At 39.0% G+C, this 20,456-nt stretch overlaps 1 protein-coding gene across 2 annotated transcripts in view; it reads left to right on the top strand.

Annotated features, from left to right (window-relative positions):
• The window catches only part of LOC136857416 (cytochrome P450 9e2), a 110,128-nt gene that overhangs the window by 41,658 nt on the left and 48,014 nt on the right, over positions 1-20,456 (top strand). For both annotated transcript variants that reach the window (XM_067136066.2, XM_068225177.1), the window contains one exon: positions 13,960-14,100. In XM_067136066.2, coding sequence (XP_066992167.2) covers positions 13,960-14,100 — 141 coding nt within the window. The remainder of the gene's footprint in view (positions 1-13,959; positions 14,101-20,456) is intronic.

Raw genomic sequence — 20,456 nt, 5'->3', positions numbered from 1 at the left:
TCCGTTTATTTTGTCTTCGAATCTTAGATGCTTGTTTGTGAACTTCGAAATCTATTTTCTGTGTTTCTTCTGATTTGTTGCAATTGTAGTTTTGAAATCCCCTTTTCCTTTCTTCTAGTGCGCTCTCACATTCTTGATTCCACCAAGGTTGTTTTAGTTTCTTGTGAAGAGGTGTGAGATCTTTCGCCGTTATGATGGTCTTAGTTTAACATTTTTTTCCAATTCTCTGCAGGTTGTTCTCCTGTTATTTTGGAGTCTTTGATTTTGAATAGATCAAATTTTGCGATCGCCGGCGTTTTACTGTTGAATTTTCTTTTGGGTGTGAATTTAATTTTGCGATCGCCGGCGTTTTACTGTTGAATTTTCTTTTGGGTGTGAATTTAATTTTGATCCTGGTGAAATAATGATCCGAATCGATGTTAGCACCCCTGCGCACTTGCACATCGTAAATTTCGTTTTGGTAATCGTGCGATATTGCTACATGATCAATCTGACATTCTCCTATATGTTGGATGGGTGATCACGATTTTTTTTCTGGGCTTTTTCTGAGTGAAGTCGACATAATTTTAAAGTTGTTTTGTAGCCATAACCCAATGAGATGTGTGCCTTTCTTATTAGTGAAACTGTGGCCCGGATAGTCTCCCTCTGTCTTCTTGTATTTGCGTCCCCTGCCAATTTGTGAACTGAAGTCACCGAGTAGAATTTTCACATTTTTTAGAATTTTGGCCATCTCTGTTTTAACTTCTTTCCAGAATCTTTTAGTTTTTAGGCTCTTTTTATTGTCATCATTTTTTTGTGCATGGACATTAATAAAGGTGTAGCTTTTGTTGGTTTGTTTGATTCATGAAGTTATATGTCTATTGTTGATGTGTTCACCTTTTTTACAGATTCTAAAACTTGTTTGTCTACAAAAAAGTGCATACCAAATAGTGTTGCTCCTTAGCCAATTGTCTTTTTTGTTCCACACTTGAAGATTATGTAATTATTATATTCTTGTTTCTGAATCTCTGCAGGGCCAGAATTTGCATTTTCTGCTTCGTGAGTTCTATTGTGAGATTGTATAGTTTTCCTGTTTGAATCAGTGTCTGATTGTTGAAAGTTTCATTGTAACTGTGTGTTTTAACGTGGAAGTTTACCAAAGCACTCTAACTTGCTCTCTCGTAGAAGTCCAAGCTCTCCAGAATGCTTGGTTGCCACCTGGAGTAATATTGTTTTCACTTACACGAGTCATGATTGTTTGTAATCAATCTTCTAGCTTTTGCTAGTGGTGTAGAACCAGGGATTGTTAGTTTCTGTAGCATGTTTACAGGTGCACACCTGGTGAACAGATGTTGACCACTTTGCCGCTTGCTACAAGTCAGACACGAAGTTGTTTTGAATCTGTTCTTCCGCCCTCTCTGCCACAGTATATCCTCTCCTACCGTCGTGGCCGTTGACCATTTTTCTCTTTATCTCAGGTGACCCGCGATTGCTTATTTGGCTAAATCTTATTCACACCTGCCCTGCATATCAAGGGGAATTTCCCCTATCAGACATTGGGACTCGCCGTGTCTGGGTTGAGGTGCCCCCACCTCAGTGTCTCACGTCGTTTTGTGCTTAGCTCTTTTTCGATTCGGAGCTTAACTCCCACGCAAGCTAACCAGGTAATAGTGCAATGTGGTGTCTAGTATAGAAGCCTCATATTGTCCGTCTTAAAGATGGCTGAAAATATTGACAGGCTGTGTGACCTAGGCCACGCCGGGATTTGTAAGTAGAGTGCCTATCTTCTTCGTGGTTTCCGTGGGAGTAATGATAAAAGAAACAAAATGTGTGGCAGTTAGGGCAAAGATTTTAGCCAAATGTAACGAGTGACTCTATAGAGAGTGTTATCTGTGGAACAGATGGAGCAATTGACAAGATGGAGGACATTTACGGCACAAAATCTACATATATAAAAATGAATGTATGTATGTAAATGACACATCTCCTCCTAAACCACTGGAGAAAAATCAACGAAACTTGGTACACTCATAACTTACTATCTGGAGATGCGCACTGTGGGGGTAAGCCATTCCTAGCACCCTTAGGGGCGGGGTTTCAGGGCGGTTATATATAAATTAATCGAAAATAGTGTCGAATAAATAGTTTTCGGGTTCGCTGAGATGAATAGTGGCACTCGAGATATTTTTAAGCTGCTAGTTGACTGTTGAAGTGAGCAAACATATTTGTGCAGCGATGGGTATTTCCTTATCAGCTTGGCAAGCAGCAATCGGGACATGGTCAAGCAGGCTGCGGAGTGCGTGCTGGGATGTGGACCAGCAGCAGGCAGTTACACTAGAAGTGTTGTATCGTTGGCACTGACTGCCGCACTACAGTACTTGTTAGAGGAGGCTTGTAGTTAAACCCGGGCCCTGTTCAACCAGCTTCAGAAGAGGTAGTGAACGTGAACGTAAAGTGTATGGGGTGTGAGAGGAATTTAAGAACTGGTGATAAGTGTGATACGTGTGGAATGTGGTTTAATTTCGAGTGTGGGAGGCGTACAAATATTACCTACTATCTGGGAAATATACACTGGGGCGATAAACGCCCCTAGAACCCCTAGGGAAGGGGGTGAAATAAAATCTACATTCACAAAAGGAAGATATAAAAAGTAAAATAGACGTGAATTAATGAGGCACTTCCAGGCATCTTATAAACTTGGTACTAGAGAAGCTGATGACTTCAGGTTCCCTAAAAAATCGAACATTTTCAAAATAGACATGATATTGTATAGGCTTTTTGGCTTGTGCCGTGTCAAGAAAATAAGGTGAAATTCTTAACGTTTCGCAGAAAACTGTGCTCTGCGTCCTCAGAAGAATTTTCGACTGTCCACGAGAAAGGCTTTTTCGAGATATTTGGTGGCTAAACGGCAAATCGTATCACAAAATGGATGGCACAATATCAGTTCAATTTGGAGTGATCTACAACTTTTATCATATGACTTTTTGTTATATACGTTAAGTTTGGCTCTATTTCTGGACTGTACGTAAATTTTGCGCTTTTGTACGTGTAATTGGTAGTTCGATTCACTTATCCGAAAGATAGGATCATCAAATTCTACGCGAATATTGGCCCACTCAGTAGCTATATGTGAGCCAAATTCTATGCTTGTAGCTGTCACATATGTACCCAAAAAATAATGCACTGTGAGAAAACCTTACCTAAATGTCACGTTTCTAACCTAATATTACCCATAAATAGATGAGATACGAGAACATATCATAGGACCAGCCATTTAGACTGTTATATGTGGCGTCTTATCGTACAATCCCTTTGTCGATATGATGTATCATTTAGAGCAGTTAATCTTTAAATGAAGGTGAAAAGCCACATACTGTACTTTCGTATAGCGATTTATATTTATTCATTGATGTCTATATGAAGCGATCTAGAAAGGGTGTGTCTGCCTTTGTAATTAATACTTTACAAATCGATAATGACTCACAGTAGGAGGGCGTCTGCTATTGCAATCAGTAGTCCCCACATCGACTTTGACTGGCAATTCAACTCATGTGTACCATAGTAATGAATAATTTCCTCCTCGATTTGACTGGCAGAAGGCTAGGGAGCATGCAAGTTTTTTAAAACTCCTTTACCCGATTGTGTTCGGTAGTAGGCAAGGGTGCCCATCATTATAAACAATTTTACCCAACTAAAAAGTGACTGACGTTAGGCATAGTGGTCTGCTATTTTAATGGAAACTCACTATCTCGGTGTGGCTGACAGCAAGATGACAGACATTAGGAAAAGGGCCTGTCATTATATATTAACAGCACAACTCAATGTTTACGGGCAATAGGGAAGGTGCCTGACATTATAATAAACATTCCTCAATTGTTATTTGTCTGGAAGTAGGAAATGGTGTCTGTCATTGCAACGAAAACTCTCCAAATCGATTGCGACAGCGCAGCAGGCAAGAAGGCCCGCCATTTTAATGAAAATTCCCAACTCATTTGCGACTGGCATTTGGCAAGTGGACCTGCTGTTATCGTCACAACTCTGCAACTCGCACTTTACTTTTGAAACAACGTATGTGGACCTCCCTATGCACTTCCTTGGAAGCATGGAATATAAAAAATAGTATTCACTGCATGTACAGTAATTTACTTCGATACCCGTATACAATATAGAATACCGTAGCGATGCACGGGTACATTTGCTAGTATATAAAATAAAATAAAGCATACACAATTATCAATGCAAATGCACCTACGTATGACCATAACAGAAAGAAGGCACAAGAAATTGAAGACTTCTGGGAAGACATGGAAGAAGTAACCAACAACGTACCAGAAAGACATGTGAAATTTATAATGGGAGACTTCAATGCAGAATTAGGTAAGGAGAGAAAATACAGACAAATAACAGGCCCGTACTCGGCCCACATCGCATAAACAAAAATGGGGAACACCTCATGAAATATTGTCAAAATTTTAAACTCAAAATTATGTCAACGCAATTTCAAAAGGCAAGACGAAACCTTACAATATGGAAAGCACCCAACACAGTGTGGGGAGAATTCCAGATTGATCATGTGGCCATTTCCAAGAAAAAATACGCGGGAAATTTTAAATGTCAGAACGCGTAAAGGATTCCTCGGGTCTGATCATTATCTACTACAAGTTAAAATTAGGCCAGTCCCAAGACAGAAAAAGACAGTGCAAAACAAAATAGTCAAAACTGATCCGAAATAATTGAAGATAAACCAGAATAAAATCGTTGAAGAAATTCATAGGCATTCAACAGGCACTTGGACGGATCTTGCGAAGACAGTTCAGAAGGCAATGCGCTAGGGACAGCCTCCTAGCAAACGAAAATATAGATGGTGGAACGTAATTTGTGATCAAGCCATTCAAAGAAGAAAACAAGCATGGGAGATGTTCAACAGTAACAGAGTATCTGAAACATGGAAGGAATTTCACTTAGTTCAGAAATAATCATCGAAGGAAATCTGAAGAGAAAAACGAGCATATTACAATAACAGTCTAAAAGAAATTGAGGAAGATTTCAAGAGAAATAACACAAGAAATATTTACAGAACTTTCAAAGAAAATATTAAGGGCTATCAACCTCCTAGCCTCTGCTTCCGAAGAACAGATAGATCCCTGGAAACAAACAGGAAAGAAAACTGTAAAATTCTCAATCATTACTTTGATAAACGTCTCAGTTGCAAATACCCAGAAAAATCAACATTCCAAAAACTACATCCAACCCCGATTCTAAATCTACCCACAACAGAAGAGATAGAGGAAATCATAAGACAAATGAAAATTTATGGAGCAGCAGGAGAGGATGGTATTATCGCCGAGATCTGGAAGCTCCAAAATGAAAACATCACCAAAAGACCATAAGACTATCGTAGAAATTAGGGTCACATAAAAAGTGCCAGGGAATGGAAATGTGCATTAATAAATCCATTACATAAGAATGGTGATAAGTCAGATCCAAATAATTACAGAGGTATTTCGCTCGTACCAGTTGCGTACAAAATGTTCTCTAAGGTGCTATGAAACAGGCTAGAACCGCAAGCAGAACCACAAATAGGGGAATACCAGGCAGGCTTCAGGAAAGGGAGATATTGCATCGAACAGATCTGGAATTTGAGAACACTTTTGAAAGTCTGACAAACAAGAAACACTGTAGTTACCTTTGTGTACTTAAAAAATCGTATGACTCCACAGACAGACATACGCTCTTTGACGTACTGGAAGAATATGGCACTGGCAGAAAAACCAGAGCACTTATACAACAGACGCTTACAGACACCACCTCCAAGATCAAGTTCATGGGAGAAATTTCGGAACCCTTCCAGATACACACAGGTGTCCGACAAGGAGACGGGCTATCACAAGGCTTGTTCAACATGGTGTTAGACAAAATTATCAAGCAGTGGGAGGAACAAGTTAAAAGAATACAGCTGGAAATAACACGTGAAACAAAAACCATCATAAAATATCTGGCATTTGCAGATGACATAGCCATACTCAGCAATAATACACAGGAGGCAAAGAATGCATTGGAACGCTTGCATGAAATAGCTGCCAAAGCAGGTCTACAGATATCTTACGAGAAGACCCAATACATGGAACGACAGAACAACAATGTGCACACCATGTATACTGTATATGGATCCGTAAAACGAGCCCAAAAATGTAAATATTTAGGGGAATACATACAAATAGGAAAATCAAACAAGGCGTCAAACATAGAACGAACGAAAAACTCCAGAAAGCATACAAACTCACATGGTCACATTATAATAAGAACAGCATATCAAGACAGGCCAAATTTAGACACTACACAACAGTCGTATTACCAGAAGCATTCCATGCGTCAGAAACGACCACAATTGGAGCATCAGGCATCATAGAGATGGAAAATATATTTGGACCAATACACAGAGATGGCATATGGATGAAACTACCTACCGAAGAACGGTACCAGCACACTGACAGACTCACAGACATGATATGGAAACGGAGACTAACTTTCTATGGGCACATACAGAGAATGGACAACAACAAAATTTATAGTAAATGAGAAAAAGAAAACAGGAATATTGTGGTCAGAACAAAGGAAACAGGAGCACAGCCAAAGGATGAAGAGATTTTTGGGAAGAGAAGAGGAAGAAGTGAAAGAAGTTAAAATTGTGTCATCATTAGATATTCGAGTTCAAACACTGTCCATAAGGGCAAAACTGATATGAATGAATGAAATGAATATAGAATATCATGTCCTGACTGACGGACTGACTGATTCATCATCGCCGAGCTAAAACTACTGGACATAAAGAAATGAAATTTTGGGGTTGCATTTACTGTATATTAGAGCTTATTTGCTCACTAAGGGAGGATTTTGGGATATTCCGTCGCTAAAGGGGTTCTGAAAAGGGCGAGCGAATTGTTTAAATGAGCATATCTGTATGTCAAAAACTTAAAATTTTACAGACATAAAAACTGGCATTAAGAATCTCCTTTAAAAATAAAAATACCGTACCGTATTTATTTCTTTTCGGAATATACCATTACCGGGGTTTTAAAAAAGGTCAAAATTAGGTTGAATACCTTTAATGAGGATATATATATATCAAAACCTGAAGATGTTACAGACATAAAAATTTATATTTGGAGCACCCTTTAAAAATAAAGAAATACGTATTTTTTGTTTTTTGCGAAATGCAGTTAATGGGCGGGGAGGGGGGGGGAGCTGAACAGCAATGACAAATCGGTTATATTAAAAAATACTATTCTATAGTATATCTCAGAAACGTAAAGTGTTACAAGCATGAAGAATGGTATTTGAAATCTCCTGTAAAAGCAAGGAAACATAGTTCATTTATTTTCTGAAAATACACTTAAGGTTAACTAGAAAAGGAGGTGAATTCATAAAATAAAAATATCTACAGAACATCTCACAAACTTAACATGTTACAGACGTGAAAATTGGTAATTTTTATCTCTTTTAAACATAAAGAAATGTGTATTATTTATTTTCGGGAAAACTACTTACCGGAGGGTGGGTTAAAATGACTGTAAAGAGGGTTGATTTTTTATTAGGATATTGATAGCTAAAAAACTGAAGATGTTAGATGGGTGAAAATTGCTATTTGGAGTCTCCTTTAAAAAAGACATACGTATTTCTTTGTTTTCAGAAAATCCACGTAAGGGGAGTGAAATATTTGAAATATTAATTGAATTCTTAGTATGAGGCTACTTATACCTCAAGAACTAAAGTTGTTGCAGGCGTGAAATTGGTATTTGGATTCTTCTAAGTGGGGTGAAGTGTGGAAGAAGTGAAGAAGTAGTTGAATTTTGTCATGAGGGCACTTACATCTCAAAAACTGAAGATGTTACAGACGTGGAAACTTGTATTTGGAATCTACCTTAAAAATAAAGGAACACAAAGTGTCAATTTTTTGGGGGGATCAACTTGCAGGGGGGAGGTTAAAATGGAGTTGAATTATTTTTATGAGGATACTTATATCTCAAACACTGAAGATGTTACAGTCATGCTAACTGGTATTTAAAAGATCCCTTAAAGTATAGAAACAACTAGTTCTTTTTTGTTTTTGGAAAATTCACTGAAATGGGAGGGTGAAAGGAAGTGAAAAAATGAATTCCTTTTATGAGGATATTTATATCTCAAAAGCTGAAGCTTATAGACGTGAAAATGGTATTTTTAATCTCCTTTAAAAATAAAGAAATACATTTTTGGGAGGGAATTCAACTTGAAGGGGGAGGGAGGGGAGAGGGTGATAAAAGGAGTTGAAATCTTTATATGAAGATACTTATATCTAAAAAACTGAAGATGTTACACACATGAACATTTGTATTTGTAATCTTCTTTCAAACCAAAGAAACGCGTATTCTTTTTTGTGTGTGGGAAATCCACATAAGGGGGAGTAGGTAATTGCATTGAAAAATTAGTTGAATTCTTTGTATGAGGGTACTTATGTCTCACAAACTAAAGACGTTATAGAAGTGAAGATTGGTATTTAGAGTCTCCTTTAAAACTAAAGAAACACGTATTCTTTTCTTTTCGGAAATTAATTAAGACGGGTGGGTGAAAGAATTGAAAAAATGGATGAATTATTTGTAGGAGGATACTTATATCTAAAAAGACTAAAGAAATTTCAGATTTGAAAATTGGTATTTGGAATATCCTTAAAAAAGTAAAGGAACGCAAACTTTTGGTTTTCGGAAAATCGAGTTAAATTCTGCTTGGATTCTGTTCATGAGGATACTTATATCCCAGAAACTGAATATGTTACAGACGTGAAAATTGTTATTTGGAATCTCGTTTAAAAATAAAGAAACATGTAATTTTTTGTTTTCGGAAAATCCACTTAGATGGGAATGAGGGTGATGGAAGGACTGACAAAGGGGTTGAATTCTTATTTATGGGAAGACTTATGTCTCGGAAACTTAAGATGTTACATACGTGGAAACAGGCATTTGAAATTTCTTTTAAAAATGAGGAAACATGTTTTTTCTACTTGAAAGAAGACTGTTTCTTACATGTACAGCTATATGTCGAATGGTCATTTTAGCCCCAAAAGGCAATACCGCAAACGTGGTTTGAAAGAGTTTCTGGGGTAAATGAAACTGAATTTTTCGGCGAGTTTTATACTTTGGGGATTTTCAGATAATGTCTTAGTACAGTACCGAGGAACAATTACTTTTCAAAAATTACGAAATCCACGCGAGCGAAGCCGCGGGTAACTACTAGTTAAGAACAAATATGACCCAAAAAACTTTATTAAACGAAAGTAGATTCACTGGACAACACCAACACAATCCCAGCATTCAAAATAAAGTCACAAATACTCCCTGAAGACACAAAGTGGATATAAGGTGCAGCACCATTACACCCGATATCGCCCTCTGGGCACGGTTATTATATTTATTGTTATTAATATGTTACTAGCTGATGTACCCGTGCTTCGCTACGGAATTCTACATTGTATACAGATTTCTAGGTTAGGTAGTGTACTCGTTGTGAGCAAGATTGTATTAAATTTCATAGCTCTTATCGTTAGCCTAGAAACGTGACGGGGAAGTCACCAAACATCTTTTATCATATGAAGACTGAGTTAGGGAATTTTCACTGTAATGGCAGACGCGCTTGCATACCATCAGTCACAATCAGGTTGGGGACTTTTCATTATAATGGTAGATACTCACTCTCCACCTGCCTTTTTACATTCTCAGAAAGAATGCCTTAGTGGTTTTCCCAACTGAAACGAACATATATTACAATGACGTCAGTAGGAATGGAGGGATTAAAAGCAATGCTTTCATATGAAATACTCGATCAAATGAAATACCACACATTTTCTCGCTTTTAACGAACAGGACTGCGCTGCCGATCTAACAGTCCAATATTCCAGAACTGGAATGTCCAAGCCGCAGACAACCGTGATTCGTGATTACAATGTTCCTATTAAAATAGTTTTCTTTATATTTACGAGAAATGTGAAATGTGACTGATTAATGTTATTTTTGAATACTTTTTGCTAAGAAACTTTTTCGGCGGGGAGAGGGTCGAATAGTGGAAACTCGCAGGGCAAAAATTATGCCATGGATCTTCGGAATTGACATCATTTTTAAAAATTTGCAAAATAGACTGCGTGAAACGAAACTCTAAGGACGTTTGAATAATCCAGTGCAGTTGGAAGAGTCCGATCCAGAGCTCATCTATGAAATCTTTAAAGTCTTAGCTCCAGTCAAATTAACTGTAGAAGCACTCTGTCGCACTGATGCGAATTTATGCACAGCTGATGCTGCCCTTAAGTTTCTTTTTAAGCAGTTAAATGGCAATAGCTCCGAATTGGCTTCTAAATTCAAGATAAATTTAAAATAGCGCATGACAGATCGCCGAAGAAATGAGATGAGTGGCGTATTACGCTACCTACAAAATCCTCATGGTGTCAATTTGGCGCTGGCGTTCGATGATGAAATAAAGCCTACATTTTCAAGTCCGAGCAAAGTCCTAATAACAAACCAGATTGTTTCTTTAATTGAGAGATTAAATGGTAAAAAATGATGAAGAGAAGGAACAAAATATAAAAATCAAGCCTACAAATACAGAAAAATGTGATTTGACGCTCAAAGGAAAGCTTTAGCTGGAAATAGAAAACAGCATGAAAATTATGTCTCCTGAAGCATTAAATGAAAATGAATTTTGAGGAATTGCTAAGAAGGAAGTGGACCTATACGAGTCTTCAAATTCTACTCGGAGCTATAACCTAGAGCAGACTTATAAGTATTTACTAACGATTCCTCCAACTTCCATCGAACCTGAACGCTCTTTCTCAGCAGCTGCATATGTGCAACAAATTGAGAAGCAGGCTTGGTGATGAGACACTAGACGCGTTGTTATTTCTCAGATCATATTTTCGCAATTCAAATTACAAGGTTCCTATTAAATTAGTTTTCTTTATATTCACGAGAAATGTGAAATGTGACTGATTAATGTTATTTTTGAATAGTTTTTGCTAAGAAACGTTGTACTTACTTATTATGTAGTTACATGAAAGTCGTCTATTTAGTATATGTTCAGAGAGATTGTTGTTAATATCCAAAGTTTATTTGCATAGTTTGTTACATAAGGGTTTTTTAAAATTTATGTAAGTTTAAAGAGATCTCACTGATTCTTGGAAAAGAAAGATTTTAACATAGAGACTGAGTGATTTTAAATCTGGTTAGTCTGACTCTAAGTCTGATTAGTTAGAGTGATTACATTAGCTAGGTGTATACCATAAAATATGTTGATTTTGTCTAAATGTCGATTTTCTGATTAAACAGTTGATTCCTGTAAGATTGTCTTATTTTTTATTTGTAATCTTCAATCCCGGGATAATCCCGGGATCCCGGGACTGACCAAGTGTAATCCCGAAACCCCGGGATTAGAAATAAGGACCGGGATCGAATTCCCAACTTGGAGGCGATTTTTCCCTCCAAGCCAGAGGAGAAACCCCCTTTTCACTGATAATTTGGAATGAAATGAATGTAGAATTTAATACAAGTGAAGAGCAAGAAGCTCTTTTCAGAGTTGAATTTTGAGTTATTTGGTGAATTGTGGTGCTATAATTTGGAATAGGCCTAAATTGTTATTCTAGACCAGGCCATACTACTACTACTACTACTACTACTACTACTACTACTACTACTACTACTACTAAGTGTCCGACTCGTTGGCTGAATGGTCAGCGTACTGGCCTTCGGTTCAGAGGGTCCCGGGTTCGATTCCCGGCCGGGTCGGGGATTTTAACCTTCATTGGTGAATTCCAATGGCTCGGGGGCTGGGTGTTTGTGCTGTCCCCAACATCCCTGCAACTCACACACCACACATAACACTATCCTCCACTACAATAACACGCAGTTACCTACAAATGGCAGATGCCGCCCACCCTCATCGGAGGGTCTGCCTTACAAGGGCTGCACTCGGCTAGAAATAGCCACACGAAATTATTATTATTATTACTAAGTCAGTCTCTGCCTTAATGCACACTGCTCATTCGAAACAGCGCGTCGGAGTAGGGATCGAATAATTGAAATACTATGAAGAAACAGTGTGTTACGTACCAGCTGTATAAGAAAATGTATGAACCAGAGAAATGGAATGCTAAAGAAGAAAGATTTCTAACTCCCCGGCTATTTCCCGGAAATATTCAGTCAGGCTATTATACTCGGTACGCAGCAGTTGAGAGTTGAGAGTTGAGAGGCAGCATAAGAGCAAATAACATCACAACAAACAAGGGTCAATGTAATGATATTGTTGATCAATGTTATGCGCTTTCGATATTGTAGGCCTTCATATTTAGTTTTCTTCCGACTCTGAAATACCACTCTTATCACAGTCGGTACGGTAAAACTGAATAAAACATAAATGATCTGAAATTGTATTCTCTGTAATTTTTGTTATGCAGTGCCTTTCTATAGGACCAAAAATTTAGGCATTTAAAAATTAAATTCTGGCGCCTTCGCGTAAACTACAGTTTGGACTTTAGTTTCTTATTCCCTGACTCTATATACCGATTTTCATTAAATTCTGTTAACCCATTTTCTCGTGGCTCGGTGTCGATATGGACTTAGCAACAAAAATACAAATTCATGAATATCTGTGTTATCATAGCCGGTACGGTAAAATGTATAAGACATAAATGGACGGAAATTTAATTCTATATAACTGTGGTTATGTAGTATTTATCGATACGACCATTAATAATATAAATATTTAAGAATTAAGTTTTATCCCTTCCCCTAAATTACCATTTCATTCAGCGTGAATAAAATTATTTTTTATCTCAGATTATAGTGGCTCATTCTCCGACTTTGTATACCAGTTTTCAAGAAGATAAGACCAATAATACGTAAATATTTAAGAATTAAATCCTAGGCCTTTCCCTAAACTACAATTTCACTCAGCGTGAATAAAATTATTTATAGCTCAGATTGTAGCGATTTATTCCCAGACTTCGCATACCAATTTTTATTAAGATAGGACCACTGATAACATACATATTTGAAAATTAAATTTTAGGCCTTCCCCTAAACTACACTTTCTATCAGCGTGAATAAAATTATTTATATTTTGGATTTTAGCGACTTATCCCCCGACTTTTCATACCGATTTTTATTAAATTCTATTTAGCCGTTTTCTAGTGATGCGTGTACAGACAGACAGACAGACAGACAGACAGACAGACAGACAGACAGACAGACAGACAGACAGACAGACAGACAGACAGACAGACAGACAGACAGACAGACAGACAGACAGACAGACAGAAATTACGGAAAAGTAAAAAGTTCATTTCCTTGTTACTGTGGACATGACCGATACAGAAATACCATTCTTTTCAAATTCTGAGCATTGCACAGACAAAACTCTTATTTTACATGTATAGATTATTATTATTTCTCGGTTAGTTTCTTCCAGCGACCACGTATCAATTTCAATGCTCCATCTTGTTCCTCCAATACCCCGTCATCTTTTCACTATGTCTCCTTTTCTTCTCTTCGGATTATTTTCAGCTTATATTCTGTCCGTTCCGAGCTCGGAATCCTTCCATTTTAAAAATTTCTAAAAATACATACCTCACTCTCTCTGTTTCTTCTTCTTCACCTATATTGTTTATTTCCAAATCCTCCTTAAGTTGATGGATCCATATTGTTCTTGACATTTTGTTCAAAGATATTTTAAGATCTGTTTTGTTAACCTGTTGTCACCCATTTTGATTATTATTATTATTATTATTATTATTATTATTATTATTATTATTATTATTATTAGTATTATTATTATTATTATTATTATTATTATTATTATTATTATTATTATTATTATTATTATTATTATTATTATTATTATTATTATTATTCAGTTCTCGCTCAAAATGTCTTTCTCTCATTATGGTCTACTCAATTTGCCTCTTAGGTGAGGAGTGGCGAGAAATGCGCAACACTTTAAGTCCCGCATTCACTTCCAGTAAAATGAAGGCCATGTTTGTCTTGATGGATGAGTGTGGACAGCAGCTGGGTGATTATCTGCAGAACGAAATCAACCAACAAAAAGCAGGTAAGGAGGAGAAACCCGTTACTACAGCCTCTAAGGTCCATGTAATGAGCAGAGGGCTCCGGCGGATTGATTGCACCCTTTAGAATCATGGTGTTTGCAGCTATATCTAGTATTGCGAGAAGCATAAAGAATTTAATTTTGAATTATTATTTGTGAGTGTGTGCAATTCTAACTTTCAATACCAAAGTTGTTGACTTGTTGTGAAGTGTTATGCCTAAATCCGACAATTGGACGCATTTGGATGTCTTTACTGAGCAGGTATATCTCAAACAAATGTTAAGGTTTGACGAATCCCGTGGAATTAAATGCACAGGACCAAATTACATTCTGAGGGGTCCAGAAAAATATAGACACACTTTGATAGTCAATATTAATGGAACAAAATGGCATACCATTACAATTCTTGTACGGGGGAAGGTGTTCTAAGTGACCCCCATTAGCAACCGAACAACGTCGATGCCGCTGAACTGCCGGCTGAACTACGGCTGTCAGTGTTGCCGCTGTGATAGCTACACAGGACGCCTCGATGCTTTATTGTAGCTTGTTCAGTGTAGCTAGCGTATGTCACTAAACTTCATTTTCAAGGTCACCCATAGGTAGAAGTCAAGAGGTGTAAGGTCTGGAGACCGTGGTGGGTACTCGACAGCTCCTCGTCGACATCTCTGTGGTAGTGAGGCGGCGCGCCTCTCGGATGGCGGGTAACATTGATGTTTGCATCATATGAAGGTACACCTCACCAGTTACGGTACCATAAAAGAAGAATGGGCCAATCAAACCACGCGATGACAGACCACACCCCACATTAACACCGTGTAGATGAACATGTTCGTCCACGTGAACGTGAGGATTTTTAGGAGCCCAGTACACGCAGTTTTGGCGGTTTACAGTACCGTTCAGTTTGAATTGCGCCTCGTCATACCAGATAACCATCCCTGCAAACCGTTCTTCCTCGCGAAGCATACCTTCGAACCACTCGCAGTACTCCAACCTTCGATCTGGGTCATCCTCGTTCATAGCGTGCAGTGATCTTCGAATGTACAGTTTCCAATTTGCAGTCTTAAATTCGTCGTACGGTTGATCGGCTCACCCCGCTTTCACTTGCATGCTGATTCACAGATTTATGAGGTGACATGGTAAAATCTTGCAACACAGCAGCGCTGGAAACTGTGCTTATTGATGTTTATGGTCGGCCAGACCTTTTCTTATAAGCACATCTTGAACAGTGCCGTAGCTTCAAATTTATCCTGAATACTATAACATGATGTACGTGTTGGTGGCCGAGTTCCGTATACATTACGCCATTGCCGTCCTACCTCCATCAAGTTTTCGTACTTCTAGTACCACTTCAATACGGCCTTGCGTTGCTCAAACGGCCATCATACTTCATTCACTGCTGCACTATCATCTGCTGGAAAACACGCGCCAAGTTGTGGCGCCATTCACGTGACATTCATCATCTGTTGAGAAAACAATGGACTACGCTACCCTGCAAGGACTGAAACGATATGTCATTTTGTTGCAAGGATATTAACTATCAAAAAGTGTCTACATTTTTACGGACCAGTACATATTTGAGCATAACTGAACGTTAGGAAAGTAGAACCTCTGTTAAACAAACAAAACGGGCGGGGAGGTAATTTCGGATAACCAACATCGCAGATAATAAATGAAAATTAATATTCGAGGTTAAGAAACACTTTGTTTAAATTTACATTGTAGGTGAAAATAAATGAAGAAAAGACATCGTGCAATTTGGCAAAGTATTTCAATAAAAAAACTAAAAATTGATGTACCCTAGTGCATTTACTTTTACTAACCAGTACGTACTAGTTGTTTTGAAATAGCGTTTTGCGATAGTTTCTGTTTTCTTTTCACGTCGTTTCTTACCCACTATGGCTCGTCACCGTTTAATTAGAGAAAACGTGAGAAAGTTTTAATTCGGCACATCACACACACTGCGTTGGCAATAGAGAAGCGAAGGAGGAAGTCAAGGTCAGTATCCACACCAACTAGAATGCGAGAGCTCAGTGAAAGAGAAAGGTATAGGAACGGGATAAAGAAGCCACAATTGGAGGAGACAAGAGAAAAGGATAGTGCAGAAATCAGCTGAAGAAGGGAGAGGAAGAGATAGAGAGGATGGCGAGGTTCTGGGAGGAAAGGAACGAAACCTAAACCAGGACAAAGCAACCCGTGGTCCTACAGAGGACATAAGGAAACGAGAAGAAGAGGAAGAAGAGGAAGGATAAGTGGGCTAGATCCATCTTTTTGAATCCATTGTCACTTCAGTGCCATGTCTCTGGTGACACAATGTCCAGAGGATGTTTATAATTTCGGTATTGTTCTTTTCCGAATATTTCAGTTCTCCCGTGTATCTCAGCTCGTAAAGTTTAAGAGAGAGCTCGATTGTTGAAGTGTATTAAGGCGTTTTTTAACAGTTTCTATTGCGAAATAATAGCTTGACATGAATATGTCTTATGGCTAGGGGTCCATCGAACATTTGTGTAACGTAATGCGACAAAATGTGTGACGAAAGTGTAACCATAGCAGCCGTGCAGGTATGGGTGGATGGACAGACAATGTTATCTATCAACTGTACAGGCTATGATGTAATGTATGGATGGATGTCCACACAACGTTAACTAGCAAACTGGCACGCAGTGATGTAAGGTGCGTATGGATGTCTTACACAATGATACCTAGCAATCGTGCAGACAGTGATGTAAGGTATGGATGGATGGTCAAACAATGTTAGCTAGCAACCGTGCAGGCTGTGATGTAATGTATGGGTGGATGGTCAGACAAAGCTACCTAACAACTGTGCACGCAGTAATGTAAGGAATGGATGGATGACAAGACAATTGTACCTGGCAACAATGCAGGCTGTGATCTAAGGTATGGGTGGATGGTTAGACAATGTTAGCTAGCAAAAGTGCAGGCAGTGATGTAATGTATGGGTGGATGGTCAGACAATGTTTCCTAGTAACTGTACACGCAGTAATGTAAGGAATGGATGGATGTCCACACAATGTTACCTAACAAACTTGCACGCAGTGATGAAAGGTATGGATGGATGTCCACACAATGTTACCTAGCAAACTTGCACGCAGTGATGAAAGGTATGGATTGATGGACAGACACTGTTACCATAGGCGGTGCAGGCTGTGTTGTAAAGTATGGAATGGATGGACGGACAATGCTAACTAGCAAACGTACAAGCAGTGATGCCAGCTATGGATGGATGGCCAGACTATGTTACCTAGCAAACGTGCAGGCAGTGATATGAGGTATGGATGGCTGGCCAGACAATGTCATCTAACAACCGTGCAGGCTGTCATGAAAGGTAAGGGTGGATGGTCAGAAACTGTTACATAACTACCGTGCAGGCTGTCATGAGAAGTATGGATGGATGGTCAGACAGCTAGCAACCGTGCGGCCAGTGACTCAATATATGGAGGGCCAGAATATGTTAGCTAGCAACCTTGCAGGCAGTGATGAAATGTATGAGTGGGTGGTCAGACAATGTTACCTAGCAACTGTGCATGCAGTAATGTAAGGAATGAGTGGATGACCAGACAGTGTTACCTGGCAACAGTGCAGGCTGTGATCTAAGGAATGGTTGGATGACCAGACAATGTAACCTGGCAACAGTGCAGGCTGTGATGTAATGTATGGGTGGATGGTAAGACAATGTTTCCTAGCAACTGTGCACGCAGTAATGTAAGGAATGGATGGATGACCAGACAATGTTACCTGTCAACAGTGCAGGCTGTGATGTAAGGAATGAGTGGATGACCAGACAGTGTTACCTGCCAACAGTGCAGGCTGTGATGTAAGGTATGTGTGGATGGTCAGACAATGTTCGCCAACAAAGTGCAGGCAGTGATGTAAGGTATTGCTGGATGGTCAAACAATGTTAGCTAGCAACCGTGCAGGCTGTGATGTAAGGTATGGGTGGTTGGTCAGTCAATGTTAACTAGCAACCGTGCAGGCAGTGATGTAAGGTATGGGTGGATGGTCAGACAATATTACCTAGCAACCGTTCAGGATGTCATGTAAGATACGGATGGATGATCAGACAATGTTACCTAGCAACCGTACAGGCAGTGATGTACGATATGGATGGATGGTCAGACCATGTTACCTAGCATCCGTGCAGGCAGTGATGTAAGGTATGAGTGGATGGTCAGACAATGTTACCTAGCAACCGTTCAGGCTGTGATGTGAGGTATGGGTGGACGGTCAGACAAGATTACCTAGCAACCGTGCAGGCAGTGATGTAAGGTATGGGTGGATGGTGAGACATCGTTACCTAGCAACCGTGCAGGATGTCATGTAAGATACGGGTGGATGGTCAGACAATGTTACCCAGCAACCATACAGGCATTGATATAAGGTATGGATTGATGACCAGACAAGATTACCCAAGAACAGAGCAGGCTGGCATCTAAGGTATGGATGAATGGTCAGACAATGTTACCTGGCAACCGTGCAAGCAGTGAGGTAATGTATGGATGGATGGTCAGACAATGTTAGCTAGCAACCGTGCAGGCAGTGGTGTACTGTATTTGTGGATCGTCAGACAATTTTAAGTAGCAACAATGGAGGCAATGGTGTAAGGTATGGGTGGATGGTATGCCACACCTAGTGGTCTTAATATTTTATTCCTCCAATGGTCTTGTTATACTATTCCCGTGATATCGATGTGAGATGTATGTTATTTGGATATGGTAAGCGTTCTCTGACTTGACATCTACTTCCTCCCGGTTATGACAGATGGCACCTCATGCCATAATGAATTTACGAAGTATTTCTATCCAAACTTTGCTTTGTATGATCTCTATGAGAAAAGAATGGAAGCCTTGGTTAAAAAGATGGAGAGGCTGAGCTATGAAATGTGTTTCGTATCATTTAAATAATACTTTTAAAAGAGTTATACTTTTCCATACGTGGCTCTCTGCTTTGAGTCAACGTACAGGATCTGTTAATATGCGTGGCTTCTTACTCCAGGTATTTAATTCTTTTTTACTACTTCCCTTGGCTTGTCATTGCTATGCTAGGCTAGTGTTCCTTTGATCCTGGTTATGTTCTTTGTTGTTCATTTTTATTGTGGCAGATTGATTTTCACTTTTCCCTTTACTTTATGTCAATATAAAACATTTATTGCAGCAAAATAGTCATACGTTAGTGAAAGGTGCTATAACAATTGGTCGCATAGTCTCTGATTGATCTAGTCCTCTTGTTACAGAATTCATGGCCCCAGTTCCATAGGATTCCGTGGGTACTTCTTCTCTTGTTCTAGTTAGTGTTCTTAGTAGGTTCTGCGATGCCGTTGTGTTAGGTAGGGGGTGCATTGTCCTTAAATCCTCTATGAGGAGAGTTTCCCGCGCGAGAAGGTAGACTAATCTGGATCTTGTTGTTTTTGCCACTCCGATTGCTCTTTTTATGTATGATGCTTTAACTCTTTCCAGTGTTGCTAAGTTCTTTTCATTCTGGTGTGTCCATATAATTTCAATCCCATATTTAAGTATTGGAACGATTTTCGATTTGAAGAGCGCCATTGCTGTGTCAAGATTTAGTGTTCTGATGAAGCTTATTTCGTTCATCGCTCTAATTGCTCGTGTCGCTTTCTCTGTTGTGTGCGTAGTGAAGCATTTCGCAGACGGCTGGAGTGTTATCCCTAGATATTTGTAATCTTTGGTGATAGATATTTTCCCTTCTAGGCTGATTCTTGTCGATTTTGGTATTTGCCCTCCTGATCTGAACACCATCATTTCCGTCTTCTCGGTGTTAATTTCGAACTTGTGTTCAATGCACCATTTTCCCACTTCGTTTATAGTGTTCTGCAGTTTCTTTAAGCTTTTTGAACCAATCACAATATCATCCGCATAGGCGTATGCTGCTACATCTTCATTTTGTGCAATTTCCATAATGTCCTTCGCTGCCAGGATGAACAGCAGAGGGCTTAGTGGGTCCCCTTTGAGTACACCATTTGTTTGAACTATTGGTTCTAAAAGGTCTAGGCTGTCCGAGATCCGTATCTTGTTCCATTCATTTATGGAGTTTATGATTATTGTCCAGACGCTCTCCCTTCCTAGAGTTTCCTCGAGCTTCCTTTGTACTAATGCTCGGTCCAGGAGATCAAAGGCTTTTGTGAAGTCTATAAAGATTGTATAGTATTTTTCCTTCCTATGGATGGCTTCCCATATGTTGTTTAGCAGTAGTTCCACCGCTGCGAGAGTGGATCTTCCTCTCCTAAACCCGAATTGAGATTCTGGGAGGTGCTCTTCTACTGTGTCCCTTATTCTTTCTGTGATTAGTTTTGTGAATACCTTAAAAGGATTGTTTTCCAGGGCTAT

This window comes from Anabrus simplex, chromosome 1 (assembly GCF_040414725.1).
Source record: "Anabrus simplex isolate iqAnaSimp1 chromosome 1, ASM4041472v1, whole genome shotgun sequence".
In the NCBI taxonomy this organism is placed as follows: Eukaryota; Metazoa; Arthropoda; class Insecta; order Orthoptera; family Tettigoniidae; genus Anabrus; species Anabrus simplex.
This window is presented reverse-complemented; position numbering and strand designations above follow the sequence as displayed.